At 41.8% G+C, this 21,119-nt stretch overlaps 2 protein-coding genes across 4 annotated transcripts; both read left to right on the top strand.

Moving 5' to 3' along the window:
* Positions 1-836: 836 nt before the first annotated feature.
* tyrp1b (tyrosinase-related protein 1b) lies at positions 837-6,676 on the top strand. Of its 3 annotated transcripts, none has more exons than XM_035419230.1 (8): positions 837-868; positions 1,109-1,464; positions 1,992-2,314; positions 3,139-3,343; positions 4,784-4,951; positions 5,238-5,417; positions 5,681-5,827; positions 6,185-6,676. In XM_035419230.1, exons 2-8 carry the CDS (start codon positions 1,110-1,112, stop codon positions 6,391-6,393), a joined length of 1,587 nt encoding a protein of 528 aa, XP_035275121.1. In that variant the 5' UTR covers positions 837-868; position 1,109; the 3' UTR covers positions 6,394-6,676. The 3 variants fall into 3 exon arrangements, with proteins under 3 accessions (XP_035275121.1, XP_035275123.1, XP_035275122.1); XM_035419232.1 differs by having other exon boundaries at positions 838-868; positions 1,147-1,464; XM_035419231.1 differs by lacking the exon at positions 837-868 and having other exon boundaries at positions 1,064-1,464.
* A 1,040-nt stretch (positions 6,677-7,716) lies between these two features.
* On the top strand, positions 7,717-14,233 carry LOC118226987 (leucine rich adaptor protein 1-like). The gene is made up of 2 exons (XM_035417031.1): positions 7,717-8,328; positions 12,645-14,233. Exons 1-2 carry the CDS (start codon positions 8,032-8,034, stop codon positions 13,020-13,022), a joined length of 675 nt encoding a protein of 224 aa, XP_035272922.1. The 5' UTR covers positions 7,717-8,031; the 3' UTR covers positions 13,023-14,233.
* Positions 14,234-21,119: the final 6,886 nt, after the last annotated feature.

The raw sequence follows: 21,119 nt of genomic DNA, 5'->3' as shown, positions 1-21,119 counted from the left end.
GTCTAAGTGTAAAAAGCAGTATACGTGATATATTTTTAACTACATCATGTACAGTTTAAGTACCATAGTACCACTGGCTGTACTGGTATATGGATGTCTACATTTATACCACAGTGTCAGAATCCAGACCTGGAAGAATGCAGTGTCTGCAAGTTCTTGACACCTTTCAGCACCGGTGATTAGATTAAGTTATTGGTTGGCAAGAGAATTTACACACCTTGAGCGCAATATTTAAACTGTCTGCTGATTGAAAGGGAACCACAAATACCAGCAGACATTGCAGTCTTCCAGGAACTGAGTTTGAGCCCTCTGATTTATACCCTGTCCCAAACTGGCATGTTGATAAAATGCAAAATTAAAAACTTTTCAAAAAGATTGTGAAGTTGTGTGTGTGTGTGTGTGTGTGCGCGCGCGCGCGCGCGGAAACCCAAATCAATACGCAAGTGAGCATTCTCATCAAATATTTAAGCTCATTAATCATTCATCTGAGATTTATGAACTTGAAAAGATAACGTTGATAAACCAATTATGAATGTCAGTGGGTTCTGGAACACACGAGGCCCACGCCACGTGTCGCCCATAGAGCTCCCTACCTGTTCTATCATTACCCGAATAATTATAAACATACATATTGACACCGCAATGCGAATATCAACGAAAGTTCATTTTAACGGTATAAATAAATGTTCATAAAGTCTTGTTCACAAGACTACCTAATTATTTCTCCCAGCCGGAAGGGTGATGTGATCACGAGATGCGAAATCCCGGCAGTCACGCATTAATGGGGTATTTAAGAGCGCTCGCGGTTTTTTTTTTTTCCTTCTGACAGGGGGGTATCAGAACAGTGCAGAACTTTTCATGAAAGAAGGTAGATAACACGCTCTATTTTGAAAGTGTTATGTTTGTATCCAGTACAAATAATAACTGAACAAGTTATTTATGTAAAATAAATTAAGATTTTGCTTTCGTGATAGGTAAAAATGTTAATCTAAGAAGCAATAGATTTAAAAAGAAAAGAAAAAGTGCATGGTAGGTGTTATTGTCGTTTATTCATTTTAAATAGAGAAACTTCGATATTTAAGATTTGTGGGATTTTTTCTTTTGTAAGCATGTGGAAATATGGGTTCCTGGTCACCTTTTGCGCAGTGCTTGCGCGCGCCCAGTTTCCAAGAGAGTGCGTAACTCCAGAGGGGCTACGAAGTGGTCAGTGTTGTCCGTCACCAAGTGGGTTGCCGAATGACGCGTGCGGATCCAGCACAGGAAGGGGACAGTGCGTATCAATCAACGCCGACAGACGACCCCACGGCCCGCAGTATCCCCACGATGGCCGGGATGACCGCGAGCGGTGGCCCATCAGGTTCTTCAATCGCACTTGTCAGTGCAACGGAAACTTCTCCGGTTACAACTGCGGGCGGTGTAGGCACGGATTTACTGGAGTTAACTGTGACCTGCGGGTTTCTGTAGGTAAGACCACTAGAAAACTGCATTTCCCACTAAAATGGCACTGGCTTATTTACAATTTAGCCTGAATTTGTTCAGCATAATACGTCGATAAACTTAAATTATAAGCATTATGTAGGAATTTTGATCATGAGTTCCCGTATCAATCAATAGGTAACAAGTTGATGTCCTAGTTTTTTACGATTGGGAAAATGCGGATTGTCAGGCAATCACGTTTATTTTAAAATGGATTGCATTTTGGACACGGAAACGTAAATTTACGCCGCATAAGGAGGCTATATTCCTAATTCCTCTAGGTAACTTTTCATGTTGTATCTCGTTCCAATGACCTATTTCATTGCGTGATACATCTCTACTGCAGAAAAATAGTAGCTAAAATTACAAATGACTGTAGGGCACACGTGGAAAGCTCCACTTAACTCCAGGTAAGCGTATTCTACGCAACGGAACCAAAACGTGCACATTAGGCTAATTATTTTACTCCGAAAACGCTTGCTCACCCATGTATTTTGGCGGTGCCCTGTCCCCAGTCAGGAGAAACGTGATGCAAATGAGCGCGGCCGAAAAGGCAGCATTCGTTAACGCGCTGGATCAGGCCAAACGCACGGTGCACCCGGACCTGGTCATCGCCACCCGGAGATACCAAGAAGTCTTCGGCCCGGATGGCAGCACAATGCAGTTCGAGAACATCACCATATACAACTACTTCGTGTGGACGCACTACTACTCCGTCAGCAAGACGTTCCTGGGAGCCGGGCAGCAGAGTTTCGGAGGGGTGGACTTCTCGCACGAGGGCCCTGGTTTTGTTACCTGGCACAGGTATCACCTGCTGCAGCTGGAGCGAGACATGCAGGTGAGGAGAGGAGCGCCGGGCTCCGCGTTTATTTATCTATGCGGCGCAGTGTTCAAATTCATTCCCGAACTACAGCAGGTGGCCTCATGTAAAGACCCTTACTAGCTCACAATACCCTCATTTCTTAGAGGTCAGAAGACGAAAATGTGAAATCGAGGCAGGTGTTTGTTGCAGATAATGGAACACCTCATGCAGGCATCCTTTCTAATAATCATTTACACTCCAGAGCTGAAGGCTATTATGCATATAAGATGTGTATATTGGCTTACAGGGAAGTGATTCCCCTGGGCAGTAAATAGCAATCTGACTGCATGGTATTATTTTGGGGAATATAATGTGAGACAAACCATAGGCAGCGTGCTCCTTAACCCCAAACCTAGAAAAACGAGCATAACGTATGTGCAGTAGTCCAGTATCTGGAGTGGGCTCACAGTAAACTGTTAAGTGTTGAGTCAATCTGAGTACATTATTACAGTACAATTTAAGTGTGAAAGGGCACATTTGATTCCTGCTGGACTCAAATAGATTCTGTTTGGAGTTAAATTAACGCTGAGCATCGCGCTGAGCTAGTTACATCCTCCTAAGACCCAGAAATTCATTTTTATCCCCTATAGGGGACACGAGTCTCTGTTTCTACTACACTGAAAATAAGGGATATTCAGTAAAAAAAATAATTTTGTCATTCAGGACAATTAAAATACTTTTTTTTCAGCTTGTTCTCACAAGGATATACTGTGTGATGTGTATCTTGCATATGTTATTATTAGTATTAGTAGTAGTAGTATTTTATTATTATTATTATTATTATTATTATTATTATGCAGGACATGCTCCAGGACCCGAGCTTTGCCCTGCCGTACTGGAACTTCGCCATCGGGGGCAGCACCTGCGACATCTGCACGGACGACCTGCTGGGGGCCAGGAGCACCTTCGACTCGAGCGGCATCAGCTCCAACTCCCTGTTCTCTCAGTGGAGGGTGATCTGTGAGAGTGTGGAGGACTACGACTCGCTGGGGACCATCTGCAACAGTAAGCCGCCCCCCCCCCCCCCCCCCCCCCCCAAAAAAAAGGGTTACCTACTTCACCCATCTGCTCAGAGCTGAAGATAAGTTCAATGAAAGTAGTGGGCAGTGGATTTTTTTGAACCACCACACCACTATAAATCACTTTTACAAGACTGGTCCTTGAAGGCTTGGGGTATTTAACCAATTGTTGTTGTTGTTGTTAATAATAATAATAATAATAATAATAATAATAATAGTACTAATAGAAATTTTTAATGCACATGCTGGGATAGACTGCAGTGCAATTAAATCAGGTAATATTGCTGAATGAATATACAAGAAAATACCAAATACCTCACCAAAACAATTACTTGAGCCTGCATACTTTTTCTTGCCACCCAGGCTTTAACTGAGATTATGAGCAGAATTCTCAAAAAAAAAAAAAACTCATACTAAAAGGCCTCACTGTTACCCTCTTTTTAATCCTCTTGTTTATCAGAATGGCCTCTTGACTCTCACGACATGGTCACACGATTACTTTGACCAATCATAAACTGGGAATTAAGGAATGAGGGAATGACTGGAATGATTGGCTGTAGCCGGACCAGGATAAATGTCAAGTGGCCTCAGTTATTAACTACAACTATCAACTTCAATCAACTCATATACAATTAAAAATATATATTATCTGGTACACTTGCAATATAATGATGAAAATAACCTGCTTTATTAAAGGCTCTGAACCTGAACACAAACCCAGTGCTTCATAACTTCTGCTTAGTAAGGACTAACACTGAAAGCTTGTAATCCAACCCTCCCTCACTAGTCCATTTTTTCCCAATACTATAGTTTTGTATTAATTAGCGGTGCCCTCTAATGGACAAAACAGGATGGTGCAACTGATATCTACTTCGGAAAACGAGGGGAATTAAATTAAACCTGGGCTTCCCAATCCACAGAATTTCTGTTTATGTACAAAATTAGCGAGCGTAGACATGACTGTTGTGACACAATCGAATTGCAAGTCTCTTTACCTGCTCCGTATTAGAAATATATGCCTGCATGTTTGCTTTCTAGTTTTATTCTATGGTCAATTGTTTGCTCAAATTTGGCTCATAGCTGCAGGCTTGGTTGCTTCATGCTATTGTTATTATACTTTCAGGGTGATGCCTGTTTGAAAAAGTGCCGATTCTGATGGAGCAACTATGGAATTAATATTATTAAATTATTATTTGGTATCCAACCCAAGAGTGCAAATACAGTGACATACGGGATTAAATGGGATTATAGGATTAAAACCTGAAACCCTCTGGTTCCCTGATCCTTACTCCCTGATGCTGCTGTTTGTGGCGTTTCACGGTTTTCCTATTTGAAAGTTTGATAAATGTCGCTGGTGTTTGGTGAGCGCCCCCGTGCGTGACCTCATCACGTCACCTCATCTACACATGTTTTTTCCCCGCCATAGACACGGAGAGCAGCCCAATCCGACGGAACCCGGCGGGGAATTCGGCTCGCCCCATGGTCCAGCGCCTGCCGGAGCCTCAGGACGTGGTGGACTGCCTGGAGCTGAACACCTTTGACACGCCCCCTTTCTACTCCACGTCGTCCGAGAGCTTCCGTAACACCATCGAAGGTGAGACAGTGGCGGTGCTGTCCCTTATCCAAAATGACTTACTGTATATCCTCCTGAGACCCTACACATTTATTACGTGTTGTGAGGTTTTTATTTTGACACACGGACGCATTGTGATACTTTTATTTTGACACACGGACACATTGTGAGGCTTTTATTTGGACACACGGATGCATTGTGAGGCTTTTATTTTGACATACGGACGCGTTGTGATACTTTTATTTTGACACACAGACACATTGTGATGCTTTTATTTTGACACACGGATGCACTGTTTTGTTGCCAGGGTACAGCGCGCCGCAAGGAAACTATGACCCGGTGGTCCGCAGCCTGCACAACCTGGCCCACCTGTTTCTGAACGGAACCGGGGGCCAGACACACCTGTCCCCCAACGACCCCATCTTCGTCCTTCTGCACACCTTCACCGACGCCATTTTCGACGAGTGGCTGAGAAGGCACAGCCCTGGTGAGCTACTGAACATCACGTTTTAAACCCCGAGAACTGCAACCCTCTAGAGCTGTCTGGGGGCATGCCCCCCCCCCCCCCCATTTTTTAAAGGAACAGTGGTGGAATGATTGTTTCTGCTGAATTCAAAGCAAAAAAAATGAATATTTCTTCCTGTTGCTTTATTATACGAAATTATTTTTTATATTTTACGTCCGTATTTAAGGATCGTAAATCGGAAAGAGGCCCTCACGCGGAAGCGCTGTGCGACTTTTCTCCACCAGGTGCCGCCGTGTACCCCGTGGAAAACGCTCCCATCGGCCACAACAGAGACTTCAACATGGTTCCCTTCTGGCCACCGGTGACCAACGCTGAGATGTTCGTGACCGCGCCCGAATCCCTGGGCTATTCGTACGAGGTCGAGTGGCCAAGTGAGTACAAAATACTCAAAAGCAGTATTAAAATAATATAAAACATACAGATACTTAACCAAAATAAATCACTGTGGCATTGCAGTACAGAACTGAAAGTATAAACTATTATAACAGAGATGTGTGGTGTTACTGAAGTATATTTGTGGTATATTTGTAACATGCCCTGCCAATGCGTACCTTGGCTGGACGACATATCTTCCATCCCAATATATTGTATATTGGAGAATGTGAATTGAGCCTCTCTTGGTTTCGTATGACATCATTGTGACAGCAGGTGATCTTATGTCCCCCCTGTGTTCTCACTCAGACCGTTTTGTGTGTGTTTTTGCATGTGTTTGCCGCGGTTGCGTGCAGCTCGCCCGCTGACCACCACCGAGGTCATCACGGTCTCCATCGTGGGCGCGGTGGTGGCGCTGGCGGTGATCTGCTTCGTGACCACCTGCGCGGTGCGGGCGCGGTCGTACCGCGCCTACGAGGGGCGCGAGCCGCTCCTGGGGGACCAGTACCAGCGGTACTCGGACGATCACGACCTGCGGCAGGACAAGACCCAGTCCGTGGTCTGAGGCGGCCCGGCGGCGCCGAGCGCGAGCCCTGTCCCTTCCGTCTACTTCCAACTGAAAATAAAGATGCAGTTGCTTTTGAATCTTCGATTGCTGTGCACGTGTGTTCTTATCACGTAGACGTAGCCTCCTGTAGCTCATGACTGACACTGTAAATGTTCATGGCGCACCAGTGCATTTCCCTTTCTTGTTTTTATCGAACTGATATTTTTGCCAATATTTACGGAAAGATAATGTTTTTTAAATTAAATTACAGTTCAGCTACACAAAATAAAAGTGTAAAAAATGAATAAGGGGTTCTCTTGTCTATTTTTTTCTGTAGTTGTTCCGAATAGTTATTTATTTGTTGCCTCTTAACAAATAATCGTTTTCAGAATGTTTTGTCATGCAGGTTTTGCAGTTAACAACATCAAAACTAAAAAAATTTGTATCACATAGTAAATATAAATTGACAACATGAGACTGGGTATCCTGGATATTTGATAAACAGATTGTGATTCAGCTTTTATTATGACAGTCACGTTTAGCTGCAGGATCGTTTTAAACATAAATATGGACTGATGTTTACAACCATAACAAAATATTATTGTAGTTTTAGTCTAACTTACAAAGCAAGTAAACGTATAAGTTTTATACACGCAGAAGAACAAGTACACATGCAGTGTATTAGTGAGAATTGAATTGTATGATTTGTTCGTGCTGCACATTATCCACCAGGGGGCGTAAAAGCAAATTACTTCAATTCGGACACAATTTTAAACTTCACAATCGGCCTCGTTTATTTATAAATCGATGTTTATTTTAAATGAGAGAATTAAACGGAGTGGCTGACTACTCATCAAACTCCCCTCTCATTTTGAATTTTGGTTTAAGTTACGTCAAGCTGTAAAAACAAAACTATTTGGAGCCAGAATGTAGCAGTTGCTTTTGGAACTGAACAGGTGAATGACTCATCTTAATATTTAGATTGAAATAAATTTGTGGAAGGCATACATAAAGACACTGTGTGTTTGCGTGTGTGACTGAGAGAGGGGGGGAGGAGCGGGAGCGAGAGATTTATGAGATTTAATTAATCTCTAATTTACTGCTATGATGTGCCTTCAGTAATACTCGTAATAGCAGTAATCTAACTCTGACATTTCAAGTATCTTAATCATATTGTATTATTAATGCTTTCGAGTCGTCGTAGTTGAACTAACGCGCAAAAAAAATCATTCGCAAATGTTCTACAAATAAAAATCAAAGTTCCTCTTGCAAAAATGTACGCTTTTCGAAAACTTACGGTAAATAGGCGTGTCTAACGCTGCCCACCTGTTGGAGGGTGTAAAGTTTCACAGACGAGGAAGCGCGGTGTTGAGGTGCTCATTCGCTGCTCTTAACCCCAGTTCCCCATGGACTGGACACACCAACAGCTGGCCTGACGTAAATGGATGCTATTCACATGCTCCCATCCAGGGGTTCAAACAAGCATTAAGTTGGAATAGTTTCCTTTCTGATGGTGAATGGTGATGTTATCCAACTGAGGATTTTAGTTCGGCATGAACTAAAAAGGATGGTATTTCTTGATATTTTAGACTAACTTTAGACACGTTTTTTTGGAAGCCAATAGTTACTTTCTCTTGTTTATTTGCAAGGTAGTCAATGGTGACAGCGCGAAGTTGCGTTCGGGTCATCACGTGCTGCTCAAATATAAGCCATATTTTGCCAGATCCGCAGCTCTTTTGCGCAATGGGAGATAAATGCGGTCTGGATTTTAAGGACATCGAGACAAAGCTTGGACGAAAAATTCCTGAGAGCCTCGCACGGTCAATCACAGAGGGGAGGCTGGAAGGCACAATGGACGAAAAGCCGGTGACGCCGTCTGTCCCTTTTAACCAGGAATCCACAAACGCTTCGGTGCGTCTGCAGAGGAAGATGACGTTTCTGAAGCAAGAAATGGTGAGTGCTGGTGGGGGGGTGGGGGCTACGAGAGGTGAACCTCGATATGCGTTGGCTATCATGTAGACAGCTGATTTCAGCCTTGAACTTTGTGAGTTTGGTAGGAAGCGAGGTGACTGCCTTCATTTACAGTGTACAGTATCAGCACTTGTCTACATATGTCACTTGGCATTTCACTGGATTCCTGGTCTGCCTGTTCTCACGAACATTGTGCTGACAGTTTTATCATCTGCGTTAGAAGGCTATTTTGGAGATGCGTTTCTTTCTTTTTTTAACGCGCTTTAGTTAGGCTATTGCCGTGAAGTTGGAACGTTACTCCGATTGCAGAAATAAATCAACCGGTTTGGCGAAACGAATACATCAATATTTGCAAATGAATGTCAGCACATTCGATCCAGCTGTCTTCTCGTGTTAGCGGAAAAAGTGCATTGACCCTCGATTCCACTCAGGCTATTATGTAACCAGATATGTCTAATCGTAATATGTGGTGTCACTTATTATTGGGGAAGAAGAATGTCTTTTAAAGTCTGTCACCCGGTCGCATTGAGCACAGTGAGATTCACAAGAGATTATAACGTCAGTGTTTTGCGCGCTTCCGCACGTTTCCAACCTCAAACGTGTAATTGCATGGTGCGTTTACACTTTCCTTAAGCAATAAAATTAGATTGAGTCTAGTTTAACTTTGATGATAACGGCACGACGCACGATAAGCTCATGTGGTGATCTGACTGTCTTCCATACGTTATTTAAAAAGATTCAACTACTGTCTGAATAGTGTGTGCAACAAGAATTGTGATTTTCTATTTGGAATCCATACACGTTGGTTTTCTGTATGGATTGGCCGAATGAAACGGGCCTTTACTCACTCGCATAGCTCGTAAATTCGGCGGACTTTATCGCCCGAGGTTACAGCTGCGGCGCAGTTCACACATCACTGTTAGCGCGAGACTGATCCCAATAAAACGGATGTCTCTGACACGGAGGTTAAAGTATTGCGCAGACAATACCAGTGGTAACATCTGCTGACGAAGTCTTTCCGTGACCTAAAGGGCAGAGACGTGTCCCATGCCTTGTAGACCGTAGAGGAATACTGTTTTGCGCGCGTGTTCCTTCCAGTGGTGACCTTGTTGATACTGCGGCCAGGACTCTATAAACATTTGCCCTTGCGTTGGAGTCACATCTCGTGTTGTTTCTTGTTTCCTCGGTTCCGTTTTCACTCAAATATTTGGGGGGGGGGGGGGGGGGGGGGGGGGTAGTTCTATTCTGTAAACAAAGTAACAATCCAGTTTATTTTTCAGAGAAAGTTAAGGATAGATGTTTATTAATTCCAGACCATAGTATCTACATGGTCAGTGTTCTACTGTTTGATGATGGAAGAAGTACATGAGATGCAGGACAATGCACATTTGAACAAAAGCATTTGAGAAATAAAATATTTTTTAAGGCTTCAAGGATAAAAGTAAGTTTGCGGTTGTTATCAGACAGCTGCAAGTTTGGTGTCAAGTTTGGCAGCTGCCTGTGCTCCAGAAAATATAGCTCAACTGTAAAAATTTAAATAATAAAATGGTCTCTCACAAATAGTTTATGGTAATGTTGGTAAACCAAAACAGGTGTTTACAGTGTTTAATTTTGAAGGGTTTCTGACTATTTTCAAAACTATCTTTTCGCCTTGTTTACACAATGTTGCTGTCATGTGGTAATGTTATAACGTTGGCGAAACAATCCAGTAAAGTTGTGAGAAGTTTGTGTTAACTGGGTATGCTGTTAGCTGTCATAGTGAGAAGGCCTAACCTTTAGCAGTGGCAGCTATCATTAAGCAAACACTGACCACATTGTGAGCTGAACTGGCACTCCTAGTATGGTTCTGTGTCATTAAGCCAAATTTCCAGAATGTTCTCTCGAGCTGGCATCCCCATTATCAGGCCTACTGAAGTGTTTCTGGAAACGGTACAAGAGTCCTGTGGTTTGTCAAAGTTCTGACTGCTGCGACCAAGTCAACTCATCTGCAAAACGCTAATTGACTTGGAAAACGTCCACCCAATCTTCTGACCTGCAGAATCTCATTCTGTGTGATGAAGAAATTAATTACTGAAGACGGTTAAATTAGAAATAACTGATGGTGTCCTGTGGTGTCCTGTTGCAGCTCGGAGACGGTGCTCTGCCGGATCAGTTTTGAGACATGCTGTCAGTGCTCCTGTTCATAAACCCAGCGATGGAGACTGGAGTTCAACTCAAGCAAACAGTGAACTTGCCCAACTGTTAAATCCTCAACAGGCCATTTCCCAAACCAGGTTAATTTAAACCCGCATTCTGATTATCAGAAGATCCTATCTGGCAAATTTCCAGTGAACATTTCTGCTCTCTGTAAAAACCCACACGATGGTAGTGGTTACTGTTTCACAGAGGTAACTAGCATGCGGTTGGTTACTGAAACAGTGTAAGCTTGTCATCACTGTTCACGCCACACTATCTTACACACAATCATTGAAACTCGGTATATGTCCCGTAAATTGTTTAAATGCCGAAGGAGCAATTTTTACAGGTAGGCAGTATAGAGCATACAATATAGAAGCTGCCATTTACTTCTCTGTTATGGACTGGGACAGTAAAATCTCAAAGGAGCATCAAAGAAAGCCAAAAATGTGATCTGTGTTATATCTTGGTAATTAGCATAAACTCTTGTAGAGAGTAGTTTATACAGATTACGTTTTTACACGCGATCTTAACCCTAATACTAACTACACTGCCGCTACCTCAGACACTAATATTTTACGAGGTGAAGCTGCAGGACTTGTCCAAATTGGTTGGAGCTATACTGCACAGCTCATACTGTTGAACACCTAATTCAATGAAACTTGACAGGTTACTATGCAAAGTTACAATAAATTCAAGTGTTTCCTTTTATAATTGGTCGGGAAGCATTTCTAAACAATGGCACTCAAAATTATAAAGCACATTACAATCAATTAACCACATTACAGTACAGTTTCTGAGGGAAACTATTGCAGTTTTACTACAGAGTTTTCACACTCATTTATGAAATGGTGAGAATATCCTATCCTATTAGACCACAGAAGAGCAGGTGGTATTTTTAGCTCTCCCCATTCATTTTATGATTCATCTTAACAATGTGCAAATATCAGCTCTAATGAGCAGCTCTTGCAGCTGTGCAGTTATAGTTATGGATTATGGCAATATTTAAAATCCAGCTCCAAAGACAACGTTAATGTCTCAGAGAAAACATTCCAGGAACGGTGGCTTCAGCTGTTTTGTCCGAAGAAACGTTTGCCAACATTTCTGAATAACCCCAGAAATTTGAGTTTCTTTCTGATGACGTTAGCTTACACGGGCACAAAAGCTCAAAAGGTCTGTTTATGCAGGTTCCTTTGCTTCATAATGGCAAAATTAGTCCCGATTGTTCCCGTAAACGCGGTGGTAATTGAGCTGGTGTTGTGAATTAGCTTTTGCGTGCCTCAGCTTGAACGACCTGCTCAAGGTTGAATGGCAGTGAACTGCGGGTATAATTCCACAGAGATGGCGGAGGGCATGTCGTTTCTGGCGCGGCGACGGTATTGGCTCCGGACGACAGATGTTATTGAAACGGGACTCCTACAGACGCGAGTGGCCGCCTGAAGTCGCCGTTGCTCTGCTCGCCCGTGAGGTCACAAAGGAGGCCGGCCTGCCTTGTCTTTGATGTGGTGTCTTTCCATGAGCTGAAACTGGCCAAGCCTGCGCCATCGTTAATTATCTTCCTCATAAAAGCCACCTGTACCGTAACTGCCCTCTTGTCCACCGGTTGCTTCTCAATAGTTCAAAACTTAATGAAGCGATCGCTCAAGCGTGCGTTTACAACTTGTGAAGTGTCCCGCGAACTATTTTATTAGACTCACTGAGCATGCTCAGTAGAACTGCTGTACAGGTTAATGCATGGGGCTAAATAAATAGTGTATACACATGGAATCTGTCTGTGGTTCATCGTCTATTTAGTGACATTCATTGACAACACAATCCATTGCTTAAGCTCTTGGTTTGTATAGTTTGATGTTTGAGTGGGATTCTGCTTAAGCAGTTAAATACCTGGAGTTTGGTGAATGTACTTATCATTGTTTATAGAAAGGCCTTTGTGACAGTGCGGTTGTTCGATTTGGTAAAATCTTCGGTTTTACTTCAATAGCTTCCATGGTCGTTTTATACTGTATGACATCACAGTACAGCGTGATGTCATGGCTGCCTTTGTGAATATTTGAACGCGTTTGCCTGTGCCAGGGTTTTATGTCTTCTCTTGTGTTATCTTGTTCTGTTTCGCTGGAACCCAGGCCCGCCTCCGAGCTATGGACATCGAGCTGATGCAGCAGCTGCTGACCATCAACGACGGGATCGAGTCCATCAAGTGGGTGATGGAGGAGCGGGGGGGCCTGGCGGGCAGCCGGGACGGCAGCCTGGCGGGGAGTCTGTACAGCCTGTCGGAGAGCCAGGAGGCCTCGCTGGGGGGCAGCTGCGACAGCCTGCAGCAGGACAGCGACGGGCTAGACGCCGTCTCCGTGGGCAGCTACCTGGACACGCTGGCGGAGGACCTCCCGCCTGCGGAGCTGGACGGCTTCTCGGACCCGCCCGTCGTCCGGGTCGTCCCGGACAAGACCCTCCTGCGCAAGGACAGGGAGGCGAACTCGGACGAGTACTACTGCTTCGGGTGACCCGGGCTCCGGGGCGTTTCGAGAACTGTCGGGGTGTCCCGCATCGTTGGGTCGCTCCTCTGATGCTTTTAGGCTTGTGGGGGGCGGTTGGGTCACAGCCTGGGTTTTTAAGGAGGTCAGAGGTCACAGGTTCTGAGCACATTATAGGTCCTCCATAATAGTGGCGCACGGATTCAAACTGAGAACGGCGTTTCTCTCTGCTCTAAAAGTAAGCTCCTACAGTTAAAAACGCGGTGATTTTTATTCACCACCACTACCTGCCGGATAATGAGCCGGGATATCGGATTCAAAGCAAAGCTGCGTTTTAGTAAGGAATTATAAGTGTTTCATGGGGCCTCTGAGGTTTGAACTGCCCTTCACAATGGACCTATGAAACGCTTAGAGCATTCCTAGTGTTGTGTGCTTTATTCCAAACTCCTGTGCATGATTGTATTCACCCCGTGCAAAGCATTCTGGGAGCTACTTAAGAGCCTCTCTGAAATAAGTAATTAGCAATAAGGGCTTAAGTGATTATTTTGGCATGAACAACCTGCTGTGTGATGGTTTTTTTTTTTCATTTTTTTTTTGAAGGTACCTCTTTGGTGTATTGAATGTAGGGACAGCTTGTCTTAAAGTACATGTAGGAGTATAAATGATTTCTAGTACAGTTTACAGCAAGGTATATGCCAAATAATGCAGGAGACTTCCATTTTATACCGATAAGTTCATCTGAAATATTCTTTACCACTGGGGGAAAAAATCTGTTTAAACCTGCCTGGACTTGAATCCCTAAATACGTTTTATTTTTTTTCACTTGGAGAAAGTTAGCTTTGTTAGATTTAAATAAGATGAATTCCTCATACCAAGTATTTTTCAGAGACATTGTATAGTACAATATTGTAAATATTACAAAAACTTGAATAATTTATTTACTGTACCATCAGTCCTGAGGAACTTATGTTTTATTGTAGTGCATTTCCAGTAAGATTTTGACCAAGGTAAATTAGGATTTTTATTTTTGCTTTAGCATTGACTGACTGATTTGAAATAAGTGGTCTGAGAGCACATTGTAACTATATGTATGAGATAACTATATTAGTAACTGTACTCTCGTTTGTCAGTGGAACATTTTACCTGTTTGAAAGTTTTTATGTGATATTGTCCAACTTGTCCCATTTGCCGTTGGTGTTCTGTAATTGGTTTGCATTGTCAAAATTAAACTCTGGAAAGCAGTTTTGAAGCTTTATGGGCCATGAAAACAGTAGCCTACTTTTTTTGCGATGGTTTCTGAAATGGTTGTCTGTTCTAATTTTAGTAAATGCAGCTCTGGTCTGGGTGATGCACGGCAGCCATTTTGCAATAAGTTTCTGGAGCAGTGTCAGGATTGTGGTTTACTGTCTCTTCCAAAAGACTATCACTGCATTGAGGCTTTGGAATTTATTTTATCCTGGGAACAGGCATCCTTACAGACCCACCAGTACCACATCTTATTAATAAGTAAGCCCAAACCTGCTTAGCTTCAACCAGTTCGGGTATGTGGTGAATTTCTACACGCTAGGAATCATGTTCACAATTATTTCCTTTAGTATAACATTTCTAATCTTACAAAATCCACATATCTTCTGTTCAATATACAGTGAATTTATATAAATAATGTTTTGATGTGTCACACTCAAGATTTCAGTCAAGATGAGGTCACAGTCAAGAGTTGGACATGTATATGTATAAATGTGCCAAATGGCTGGCTTACTGGCTAATTCATGATCATTTCACAAAAGTATGAACACTATTGACCACAATCCTTAAGGGTGGGGTTGCAGTCGTACATTTCAATAGCACAATGAGCCTTTACCAGAAGGTGTAAATGTGCCATTATGGTAATGCCTTCATTATTTAAAATGAAGAGGACAAGCACAAGGAAAGTCTCTACATGCTATGCAGCATGCCAACATTCAAACAACCAACTGTTTTAACTGTCATTGTTCTGCTTGATGGCATGGATTCCTCTGACCAATCACTGCCTAATTGAGCATAATATCTGTTATCTTTAGCTTGATGTTGGACATTCTGTTTATAAGCCAGGAAGTTAAAACAATGTTTTTGTATTACCATCTACTTTTATAGTGATTACAGACTACAGTATTTTTTTTTTTTGAGTTATCCAAGGATTAACTATGTAGCCACATCAAATATGTGCACATAACTTGCCTGGATCATAAATTTTCTCTTTACTAGAAAGCTGGCCATGGATAGTTGTTGTTATTAGAATTATTGTTATTATTTTTATTATTAGTAGAGACAACAATCTTGAACTGGCCTGTAAGCCACTATGTTGTTGGCAGCAAATTCCTGGCTGTGTGGTGTCCTTGATGTGATTGTGGACCAAAAGACACACACACACACACACACACACCCAGGCACATTAATTCTGTGACTGTGGCACAGGTCCCCCCTGAAACTAAACGGTGAAAACAAATGTCCGCACAACCGTAAAATGTTCGTTTTTAAAGTTCCTCTGGCAGCCAGCGAAACAGTAAACATGCAGATGTTAATGTCTCATTGACTGCCAGTAAAACATTACACAGCCTTAATGACTGCTTTGAGTGGAACAAGCCATTTTACTACCGGCTGCCCAACCCCCATCAGTTGCATGGAGAGACTTGTTCTCCCGCAGATTTAAAATACAGCATACAACCCTATCTCTGTGTTCATATAATGGGTTAATAGACCCAGTTTTTGGCTTGGGGATGATCTAGTGTATGTCTATGTTGGTTTCTCAGTTAGGATCTATGAATGGGTGTGAATGGGTCTAACAGTTCTACTGTGTGCTGTATATTAAGCCTAAACTGTACGTAGCCTATGGTTTTACAATCATTCATGGTGCTTTTTAATTTTACGATCATTCATCACTACACAATAGTATAAGGTCAGCACATTCACGCAGTCCAAATTCAGTAGCTCAATTTAGTCAGTGGTGAAAGACAACCAACCAGGGGAAGCAGTGTAGCTCAGGGAACTGTTCAAGTCCAAAGCTGTAGATTCAGTTCACAGATGGGCACAGCCATTGCTGACCTTGGACAAGGTACTTAACCTGCACTGCTTCAGTAAAATGTCCAGCTGTATAAATTAGTTCAAAGAATGTCAGCTGTGTAAATTCCTCTGGAAAAGAGTGCTTTCTAAGCGCCAAGTTATTTATTAGTATACTTTTTTCTTTAATACTTAATATCTGTTCTTTATTTTATTTTATTTCAGCTAAACAGAAAACTTTTGTTTGGGAAATGAGAGATTACACATTTTTTAAATACATATACAGTAGACACAAAGGATTGCCTGTGTTCTGTTTGAAACATAATACACCGGGTAAGAACAAGTATTTGCAGGTTGAATGACAGCGGCCTTCGGGGCGTATTTTAATCGCAAGAAGACGTCTCTGTTTTCGATGGATCAAAGACCCGGTTGCCAGGTGAGCACATAAATGTCAGGAGTGAAAGACATACGATCTCAAAGCTAATGAGGCGAGAGCTGGGTTGCCAATTTCACATCGCTGCGTGTTGCCACAGATCAGAAAGTGCAAAGAGCGATTTCTTTGCTCAGCAGTATCCTGTTTCTTTTATGTATTATTATTATTGTTATTTTTGTTTACCTTTTTGATAAAGGGCTTCACTTGTGAAAATCTTTTAACAAATTGAGCACATTGTTGGGAAACAAATCCCTGCTATAGGCCTATTTCACAAGATGGCGACCAAAACCGAATGTAGGGATACTTTGTTTCTGGTTACCGTTGCTACGGACGCAAGTCCATTTCTGACAGCGAAAAATTGAGCCTAAACAGCGACGTGTGTTCTCACAGTCCCTGATAGCTCTGCCAAAGTTCACTGTCCGATGTTATCCGCATTGTCGAAGCATTGCCAGTGAACGTTAAGCGGTCTAAACTGGACAAGGGCTATAAATTCTTTTTTGAGAAGTTTATATTCGGTTATGAAGGTAAGTATTAGCTCTGGTTCACAAGAAAGCTAAATAGCTAGCTTGCTAACCATATCAAGTTAGCCGATTAAAGAGATGTTTCACTTCGACATAACATAAATTATTTTCTGGAGGCGACTCCATTGTGTTTTCGTAGCGTGAAGCAACATCTGCTGTCCGTTAACAGCGTCTCTGTTCATCTCGGTTGTCCCGAAAATGAATGAATAGGGAGCCTGACAACTGTGAGGAAAAGCGATTCTGTTAACGTTGACGGTCAGCAGGGGAGGCAAATGCTATGTAAGCACAAAGTGTTAGGCTCCACAAAATTACTTATGTTATTATACCGAAGTGAAATATCTGTGAACTAAGTTTTGTACTACCGTTACTATTTTGTGACATGCTGTTTGTGCTGTACTTGTTCTAATAAAGATTTATATTGCTTGTCAGATCGCCTGTGTCATGGTGTTCAGTTCACTACCGAGCTGTTTGTTTTCATCGCTGATAAAAACTACCCACACATTTTTAAATCAGCTGATATATCTTAAGTAGGCTTGTCGCGATGTCCGTCAATACATTTTGTAATTACAATTAACAACTAAAATAAACGTGCATCTGCAGTTTCAACATTGAATATCCAAATATGTGCTTGCTAACAAGCTAGCTGTCTAAAATGTAATTTGCTAATCATAACATAACATATAGCTCGCTAACTGATTTTATGACATTCCAAGTTCCAGCGCACACCAAACTACGGAGGAAGAGGTCTGCATGCTATTTCGCCGAGGCTCTCAACCAGGCGAACGTTTCCCTGCTCCTGTTTACAACCTGAGACACTTCTCTATGAAACTCTCGCTGGTTAAGCGATTATTTTCTGTTTCTCTAGCTCTTTGGGCCATTCCCTGTGAAATTTGGTGCCCCTACTTGAAAGGTCCTAATACCAAGAAAATAAGGACCCCTTAATGAAGTCCGAATTATTGCCTCATTCAAATTTTAATTATTTAACGTTTTTGTTTGCTTATCCTTGATTGTACTGTCAAATTTTACTGATGCTAATGTTAAACTTGTTTTTCTCACTCAGTAGCCCATGAAGAAAAAAAAAGAAATTATTCAAAAAGCAAAAACGGCTGTCTTGTGATATGCCTGATTATAAACCGAGTTATATATATATTCGGAATTGAAGTTATATATTCGGAATTGAAGTTATATATTCGGAAATTGAATTTATATATTCGGGAATTGTACTTATATATCCAGAATTGAATTTATATATTCAGAAATTGAATTTATATATTCAGAATTGTAATTTATATATTCAGAATTGAAGTTATATATTCGGAAATTGAATTTATATATTCGGGAATTGTACTTATATATCCAGAATTGAATTTATATATTCAGAAATTGAATTTATATATTCAGAATTGTATTTATATATTCGGGAATTTTTCCGTTTATTTTTTCCAGAAAATATTTCATTTTACCGAATGTCCCTTGTAATCAGCCCCTTCCGCATAGTCGAATATATGGCTATTAAGATCAAGAGCAGAGATTCATGGACCCTGCAGGGGACAAAAATAAATTACCAGGTCTAAGGAGGTTATTATATTCCAGTAGTAAATTAAATAGTGCTTCACAAGTGCCTGGAACATACAGTGGCTCCTGCAGGTGTTTGGAGGATTCCTTGCGGAAGTCTATTATGGGATATTTATTATTACTGGAGGGGATAATAACAGTGGAAGGATCTTCCCCCGATTTCAGCTAAATAAATAAACTCCTTTCGCCTCAACCGAAGTCTGAAGTCAGAGCACTCTGACTGCTGTTTGGACTTCTCATAACACACAGATCTGGAGGAGGAGGAAGAGTAAGAGGAAGAAGGTGTGCTCTCATTGGCTCACTGTGTCCATACACGCTCCAAGTCTTGAGCTGTGTGAACTATGTGCTGTGATCCTGGGGCCCAGAGGTCTTCTCTGTCAGGACTTCCTGGTTTCCTTACTTCATGTTCCCAGTACTCTTCTGAGGCCGTATTACCTTGACTAACTCTAACACCACTTCTCGGCAGGGTTAGGCCCAATCCCACATCACTGTCCTATATCACTTGTATCTCGATCTTCTAGTGCTTTCACGTGACACTTGCACGATCATCTTGATGCTGTAGCTCTTTGTCATATCTCTTGTAATCACGCCTCACTTCTAGTTTGACTTGCCACAACTTTACTAACTTGCTACCTATGCTTAGTGTGTGAACTATTTAGAAAAATGTACGTATGTATGCATTGTGTTTTTTTCCAGTGTCTGGTATACACAGCATGATTTTTAGGCCCGGTTTAGCTCTCTTGCTGGAGTTTTGGTGTGACTTTTTTGTAGAGCGCGTTGTGTGCGTGCTATAATTACTGTGTCATGTGTCACAGCCCGTGCGCGCTTTTTATTACTCTGCGCGACGTTGCTGGAACATTTTTAACATATTTTAAATCCCCCTAAGGAGTTTAGACCTAAAGGAAGTCCTTTCAGGAGGCTGGATAAACTACCGATATCCACTGAACAACTACCCTCAAGTGACAAAAAGAAATAAACCATCAATAGGAACGAATGCTCTTTCAGTGCTAAAAACAGCTTTGCAGAAACATGGTCAGTGCTTTAACATGGTGAGATTAGATTAGATTTTTTTAAAATTGGAATCCATCATGATATGTATTTTTTCTTTTAATATTACGACAGGTAGCCTCATTTGATGCTGCACAACCAGGTATTGTTGATTTATAGTAAAAAAGAAAAAGTCATAGGCACTACATGACAGACATTCCTGCACAACCCAGTATCAGGAACCTGGAATCGACTCTCTCTTCATGTTAAAGGTCTAGAGGAAATATTATATTAATTACGTGTGTGTGTGTGTGTGTGTGTGTAAGAGACAGAGAGAGAGAGTGAGAGAGTGCGTTTGTTTGTTGGAAGATAAGATTGTACAATACAAGCGTAAAAGGAGAGCTACTGTATGTCCTCTGCATAATGAATTATTTGCTTGGTTTTCTTTCGTCTTAACCGAATGCCCTTTTTCCAGAACATTCATTATTATTATATTGTTTTGGTTCGATTGAGTGACCTCTGTCGCTTTCTCTGGCCAGCGATGGAGGAGGTGTTGACGGAGAGGCAGACCGACCTGAACTTGCATTCCTGGAATGTTCCATAGATCAATGCGGCCTCCGTACACAGGGGGAGAACGCCATGGCAACAAACGGCCAACTGTCACTTCATTCAAAACCTGAGGCTGTACTATACTCCTATCTTTTTTTTTTTTTTTACTGGTTTCATGATAAGCCAAGACTTTGTATAATATTGTATGTGATGTTTCTGTTATCAGAATGTTTGCTCACACAGCCCTAACGGTAGAATAACTTGAACTTGTCTGTTGTGTTACTAACATACATGCTATCAGGCTTTGTAAACAGTAAATATCTCCGCTATATTGTGTATCAGGCAGCAGCTACATGCTACATTAGAGATGCCAGGAAAAGCCATTCTGTCCCAGATACTTCACTGGGAAACATGTCTGGGCATGATATATCACAATAGTGTTCATAAACCACATCACTGGAAGCCTATAAAGTGGTTGTTTGATTTGTTCCGACTTGAGACAACCCAGAGAAACACATGCCACCCAATGGACATCTGGCTGCATTATGCTTTCTAAACATAGAAAGCATAGGGATAAAAGTGGCTGATTCACTCTATTCACTCAAAGGCAATTAATTGTATTGAATAAATTGAGTAATGCAAACTTAAGTTGTTCAAGTATTCACTCGTCTTTACATTTTAAGTTAATTTTTTTTTTTACTCATTTCAATTGAGTTGTAATAAGGGCTTATTCCATGTTTTAAGTTGAGACAGCTCAATTTTGAAAAGTTGCCCTTACATTTTACAATTTTTGAATAAGCAAGAAATTACTAAGGAATCTGTCCAGCTGTGACCTTGGGCTTCGCTACAGCATTACAGGGATCTGTTTTCCATCACTGGCATGACTGGAAATGGCGGGAAGTTCCTTGATCAGACCACCGTATCCGTAAATTCTTGATCTTGTTACGGACACGACTGTGAAAAGACGTGCTTATCTGCACGACGTGACGCGAGTCTTGTCTCGTCTGTGGCCGCCAGCGGACATGT

The sequence above is a fragment of the Anguilla anguilla genome, chromosome 5 (genome assembly GCF_013347855.1).
Source record: "Anguilla anguilla isolate fAngAng1 chromosome 5, fAngAng1.pri, whole genome shotgun sequence".
NCBI classification, from domain to species: Eukaryota; Metazoa; Chordata; class Actinopteri; order Anguilliformes; family Anguillidae; genus Anguilla; species Anguilla anguilla.
This window is presented reverse-complemented; position numbering and strand designations above follow the sequence as displayed.

Coding starts and splice junctions, on each gene's coding strand:
- tyrp1b (XM_035419230.1), top strand. CDS start 1,110: ATGTGGAAATATGGGTTCCTGGTCACCTTTTGCGCAGTGCTTGCGCGC. Junction 3,344..4,783: donor GCTGGGGACCATCTGCAACA/GTAAGCCGCCCC, acceptor TCCCCGCCATAG/ACACGGAGAGCAGCCCAATC. Junction 5,418..5,680: donor GCTGAGAAGGCACAGCCCTG/GTGAGCTACTGA, acceptor TTTCTCCACCAG/GTGCCGCCGTGTACCCCGTG.
- LOC118226987 (XM_035417031.1), top strand. CDS start 8,032: ATGGTGACAGCGCGAAGTTGCGTTCGGGTCATCACGTGCTGCTCAAAT. Junction 8,329..12,644: donor CGTTTCTGAAGCAAGAAATG/GTGAGTGCTGGT, acceptor GCTGGAACCCAG/GCCCGCCTCCGAGCTATGGA.